The 6,304-nt window shown below is 36.5% G+C and overlaps 1 protein-coding gene across 1 annotated transcript; it reads left to right on the top strand.

Annotated features, from left to right (window-relative positions):
• Positions 1-176: 176 nt before the first annotated feature.
• On the top strand, positions 177-5,848 carry LOC121312109 (transport and Golgi organization protein 1 homolog; the record flags this gene model as incomplete). The annotated part of the gene is made up of 9 exons (XM_041244117.1): positions 177-212; positions 380-447; positions 2,994-3,094; positions 3,239-3,364; positions 4,112-4,210; positions 4,323-4,399; positions 4,513-4,569; positions 4,788-5,040; positions 5,426-5,848. Coding segments are annotated over 9 exons (1,170 nt in total), but the record flags the coding sequence as incomplete, so codon positions are not given.
• Between the last annotated feature and the right edge of the window lie 456 nt (positions 5,849-6,304).

A 6,304-nucleotide genomic window follows, 5' to 3' on the forward strand; every position in this document is an offset into this window, starting at 1 on the left:
ATGTATTTCTGAGAAATACACATTTTTATTGGTAATCTGTAAAAAAAAAAAAAAAAAAAAAAAAAAAAAGAATTGAAATGAATTGTGATTTACTTGCTTTTGACCTCTTGCTTGCAATTTATCTACGTTTTTTTGACTGGCTTACCAATTTCTTTTTTTATTTTTATTTTTTTAAGATTGCATCTTATGAAAAGAAAGCACATGAAAACTGGGTAAGTGTTAAATGCCATCCATATCAATTAAACACAATTACTTAATTTAGACAAACACTATGACTAGAAATAATTGAATACTTAAACGTTTGTAATTTCATTTTAAATTAATATTTCTTAATGGTAAAATGGCGTAATACTGACCATTTTGACTTTATTTTCAACAGCTTAAGGCACGAGCTGCTGAAAGGACTTTAGTGGAAGAGAAGAGAGAAACTTCAAACCTAAGACAAAAGTGAGTTGCATCCAAATTGAATTTTGGGAATTCTGTGTGTTTGTAATATCGTTTCACACTAAACGTAATACCCTAAAGCAGTGGTTCACAATCTATGGTCCACGGACCACTGGTGGCCCCCTTCAGTTGGTCCTTTGAAAGCTTACATAATTACTGAAAGGAAGCGGCAGCATAGTTTAGATCCCACTGCAAACCCAAAATGGTAGACCTTAAAAAGTCAGCTACAGAAGCAGGAAGAAAATGCATACATGGAGAATATCTCCAAGTTAAAAAAAGGTCTAAACTCTCCATCATATATAGTTTTGGAGTGTCTAAAATGTATTCTTTACGAGGTAGTTTTCATGCATTGTGCTCATGTGCACTCCACACAGCAATTTGTAAAGTGAGGGATAACACATGACATGGCGTGCGCTGCATCACATTGACTTACGGCAGTATTTGGGTTGGAGGCATGAAGTGAAGCTGAATGCCTTCAGCTAACAAAGCTGTTAATGCAACACAGCGCACAATTCCTGGAGTGTGTTATCACGCTTATAAAACGGATACAATAAAAAAAAAGGAAAGATTTGTTATATATCCTTCCACTTTGGAGGAAAGCAGTTCTTCCCAATCAAGGTTCTATTTGTTGTAAACATTAAACTGGAGGCTTTCAATGTTTCCATTTATTGTAATTAAAATGAATGAAGCCTCCGTGCTGGTCTCAATCTCTCTGTAAACAGAGCTGACATAACCAATGTTAGCCTTGTTAGTGACCAAGCATTTAAAAATGCCAGTCATGTATTTTTGTTGATAATGAAAAGATACAGAAAAGGAGGCAAAGGAAAAGTTGACTATTTCACATTAGAAAAACACATTAATGGCATTTTTAAACACTTGATCACTAACAGGCTATCATTGCGGTTTATGCTGGCACTGTTTACGGAGCAATGAGACCAGTATGGAGGCTAACATAACACAATTTAATAGCCTACTCTAGACCAGCAGAATTACACACTGAAGCATAGAATCTTTTTTTTTTTTTATTTTTTTTTCTCAGTAAATCTGTGTTATTAAAAGTAAAGTAAAAACTTTTTTTAAAAACCCCAATTTTAAAATAACTTTGCCCACAGAAACAGGCCCACCCAGCACATTAAAACAAAGGAAGGCAAACGGTTCTTTTCATATTAGTGATATTTTCCTGTGCGCTTATTTTTCAGTAAGCTATACGGTTTATTGTGTGGTCCGTCGAGATTTAAAAAATAAAAAAATAAAAAAAAATCATCCAGTGGTCCGCGAAGAATACGTTTGAGAACCACTGCCCTAGGGAGAGTGCCATCTGCTACCGTTCTTCACACCAGAGGAAAATCTTATCAAAGTAATTCATTGTGTATCGAGTAATCCTCAAAACAGAATGAATTGCTTTGTGATTTAAAACAAAAGTGTAATAGGTGTAAAATACCTCACTTCCTAGTCAATACCAAAAATTCATACCATAGCAAATACCTAGCATCTACTAAACTGATACTTGCATACATTTTGTCATAAAAAGCATACACTAACAGGGTTTTCAGAATACTGTAATTCACTAAATTTAGCTCTCCACATTGTGCTATTACAAATATCTAAAATATGCCACTGTGCTTGCTGTGGTGTATTTACTATTGAAAATAGCAGAATGAACATGCTGCAATTTGAACTTCGTAGTTTTGTTTTTCAGTAAAAAAAAAAAAAAAAAAAAAAAATGTAACACAGGTCTTCTGATTACAATACATGCTGTCGGATCATAAAGTTGCAGTCCCCAATTCCACACACATTTTCAGCCAGTCTTGTATTGCAGGGGCCTTGATACTCCAAAGTCAATTTGTTGATCTTGTCTTGCTGTGAGCAGAGCTGAAATAAAGCTCTTTCATTGCACTAATGGAGTACTTTGTCAGACACTGCAAGCAGACCACTACTAGTCTAGCACATGTTTAAATTATCCAAAATTGCGCCAGAATGAACCATTATAATAATTTTTTTCAAAAATATGGCGGTGAGGGGTGAAGGCCCCCCCCCCCTACACACACACACACACTTCCTCCATCGGTGTCCCTTACTACCTTCTAAGTGCCACGTGCCTTAAAATTAATTGAAAACTCTGCACTAATAGTGAACTGTAATTAAATTGCTTAGGCTTCTTTCTCTATGAGCATAAGGTTCATTCCACTTTGTTTCTGTTTTTTGTTTTTGCACTGATTATATTGAGGTGTATGTGCTAATAACACAGAAGTCTGCTTTTTGAAGAAAATATTTTTGTTAAATACACTGCAAGTTCTGGACCTGGTCCCTTCTGGGAATGCAACAAGGAGTGATTGCACATTCTCATTATCACTTTACACAGCTGTCAAGTTCAACTATTGGTATCATCCGGTTTAAAAAAAAAATAATAATAAAATACTGGTTAGCAGGCATATTTGTTGTAAGTTCAATCCATGTGTAATGCATTCTTTTGCATTTCTATTATTATTTCTAGGAAATAAGTGTATTTGAAATTATGGCTAGTGAATCATTCTTTCTATTTTCCCCAGACTTGTTGAAGTTAATGATAAACTCAAAGAAATCCAAAGAACTTCCCTAATTAAATCAACCCCTGGCCGCCCAGATAGACAGATCCCACCACCACATAGAGGTAAGATTGGGTTGTTACATTTTCACATTTTCACTAATGAGACCAGCGTTATTTTTTTAAAACTAATATTTTTCCCTTTGTGTTTTTAGGTTCATATCACCTTGATCATATGATATGGTAATTGTATTTTCTTTTTAAAACCAGGCACACTGAACCATAACAACTGCTACGGCCCACCTCCTGTGAGTGGAGGTGACCCTTCCCACCCACCAATGATTGAGGGCCCTGGGCACCCTCCTTCTGCTCCTGTGGGCAGAAGAGAACCCTTCGGTAAGTCAGGTAGTCTAACCAGTAGAATTGTAACCCTTACCATAAAAACTTTTTAAAACTACTTTTTTCTTCCAAATAATTGAATACATTGTAGAGATGCTTCTCTGTATACACAACTGTATATGTTAAGAGCAATTCAGTTTTTCAGTTGGAGATGCCAAATGATAGGCAGAAGGATTCTAAGACAACCATTATTCAAGTTTGAGACATTCACTGCAATGACTGTATTTATAATTATCTAACAAATTGTTTGGTACTTCCTACCTGCTGCTGATCTACTGTTCACGTTCCAAACACAGATCGTGCGGTACTGTAACCCCTGCTTCTAATCTTCATATACGTACAGCACTTGCTCATTTTATTTTCTAAACCAAAAAAGTAGGGTTGCAACCTCTTCCCAAAAGGATTCTTTTTTTTTTTTTTTTTTGCACACCTGCAGGGTATATTGTGTCATTTTCAAAAATGTATTCACCTGGTCCCACCCCAACAAGTTTGTTGAAAATAAATGCTAATTTCCTCCAAATCAAAACATTGCTCAATGAAATACTTAATTCACAATTCAGATATGTAGATGTATATCATTTTAAAATGACATACTGTCCAAGAAGTCCTAAAACTATTTTAAATTCACTTTAAAATGTGTTCATTTTAAACTTGACATTTTTCTGTGGCAAAATTGTTTTTGTCACGTACATTTTGTTAAAAGAATCCATCTTGCATTATGTTAACATTTAATTCCTTTCACAGGTCACATGGATGGTCAATTTGGTCCAAGAAGACCCCCACCTGAAACTTCCACACGATTTTCTGGCCCTGAACGTGGACTTCCACCTCCATTCAGAGCAGGTATGCTCATGCAAGATACTATGCTTTTTTAAATTGATTTATTTTACAGAGAACTGTATTATGTTGGCCTGAATTGTAACTAACTCATAAGTACATTTTATTTATGTTCTAGATGTTGGAGAATGTGCCCCACCATTGATTTCTAGTGGCCCAAGGACTTCCTCGCCTAGCATTCCATTGGATGACTCGGTAAGTCAGCGAGATGGTTTGATAACTAGTAATACAACATAAGTTGTCTCTTCTTGTATCTCTGTCCTGTATTTTTTCTTTCTTCATTCACTTTTTCCTCTTCTGTTCAAAAGCAAATTCCTGTTGAACCTCAGGCGTTATCATCTTCCCCACCAAAAGAACCAGCTACTGTGAGTATACAGAGCAGGGTTGCATGGTGTATGTAACTAATTGTGGGGACTGATATGCTTTATAAAAATGTATGTATTTATATGGGGAGCACACCAGAAATGTGGATTATAACATACATCACTAACGGAAGAGGGCATGGTTCAACAGCTTTTCCCAAGTGCACCTGCTTTGTTTAAATTAAGCCAAGTAATTGATTTTTTTTAATTCATTTTTTTAGATGAACTCTAAAGCTGAAGATGCACCATCATTTCCAGGGGCTCCGATCATGAATTCACCAGTGACCGGTCCTGCACATCCACCACCATCAAAAGGATTTGCCCCTCCACCAATGACCAGACCTCCCAACGGATATGGCCCTCTGCCCTTCGCTGGGCATCCTCTACCTGTCCCAGGCCCTCGCTACAGACCTCCACATCCAGTTAGAGGACCCTATGGTCGCATGCTATATGGACCTGCTCCACCCTGGAGTGGTAATACTTTAAGCATTTTTTGTACACCACATTTATTCATGTGATTAATTAGGCAATGTTTTTTGTAACTGGAATATCTCAGTCATGGCTAATTATTTGTACCAGGGCTTTATAAACTGTAGGTGAATTTTAGTTCATCAAGGATCAGTTTCACCCGTCAGTTGCCATTTCTTAGTGTGATCTGTCTCGTGGTAAAAAATAAATAAATAAATAAATAAAAAATAAAATCCTTTTTGGAAAAGTGCCAGGGAATATAAATGGTATAACCCCAACTTTGAAAGTCCATAAGCATTATAAACAATTTTATAACAGTATATTTAATCTCAGTATCTTTGCATCACAAAATCCTAAAACTTTTTTTTTTTTTTTTTTTAAATATCTCTAGGTTGTGGACCACCTCCACCGCACAGAGACTATTGGCCAGGACCTCCCCCTCCATTTGGCTTAAGGGATTTTGCACCTGGAATGAGAGACTTGCCCTCTGGTTTTCCACCACCACATGGACCTTGGGACTATCCCTTTCCACCCAAAAACATGCTTCCTGGGGCTGTTCCTCCACCAGGCATGAGAGACTATCCAGGCCCACAAGGTCCACCACCACAGATGGGTCCCAGAGACTTCAAAGCAGGCCCCCCAGTACCACAACAGATGAGCCCAAGGGACTATCCTCCAGGCCCTAGTTTGCCAACACAACAGATGCAACCCGGAGACTTCTCAAATTCACAGAATGGGCCATAAATTTCACCTAATGGTGGTATTTTATTCAACTAAGCAGAGCAAAAAACTGTTTCTGTTCTTTTATTTTTAAATTCTGTACAATAGTAAAAAATAAATTCATTATTATACTGATGTCTTGTCAAACTGTGTTTGGAATTCAAGCAAATCTTAAATGAAAACATAGATCACTTCTGTGTGGCCTATTACTGTGCAATACATATTTCAATGCAACAATAGGTCAACATCGAAATAACTTCAGTCAAGTGGCAAGATAGGGAACAAACCTTTAGGTAGTTTTTCCAGAAGTTTTTGAATTTCTATGTCCACGTTAAAATGAATGTATGTATCTTCCTTTCGTGAAACCAAGGGAGTGTCTTGCATATGGTTCAAATCAATCCCATTCAAATTTGTCTGAAAAAATATCTATTTACTGAAAATTAAAACAGCATCACAAAATGATAGTGTTCAGCTACAAATGTTGCTGACTGAAGGTTGTGTCAACTAATTTCAATACAAGTAAACATTATTAACATAGTAATATGGTCTC

The sequence above is a fragment of the Polyodon spathula genome, unplaced genomic scaffold (assembly GCF_017654505.1).
Source record: "Polyodon spathula isolate WHYD16114869_AA unplaced genomic scaffold, ASM1765450v1 scaffolds_3594, whole genome shotgun sequence".
NCBI lineage: Eukaryota > Metazoa > Chordata > Actinopteri > Acipenseriformes > Polyodontidae > Polyodon > Polyodon spathula.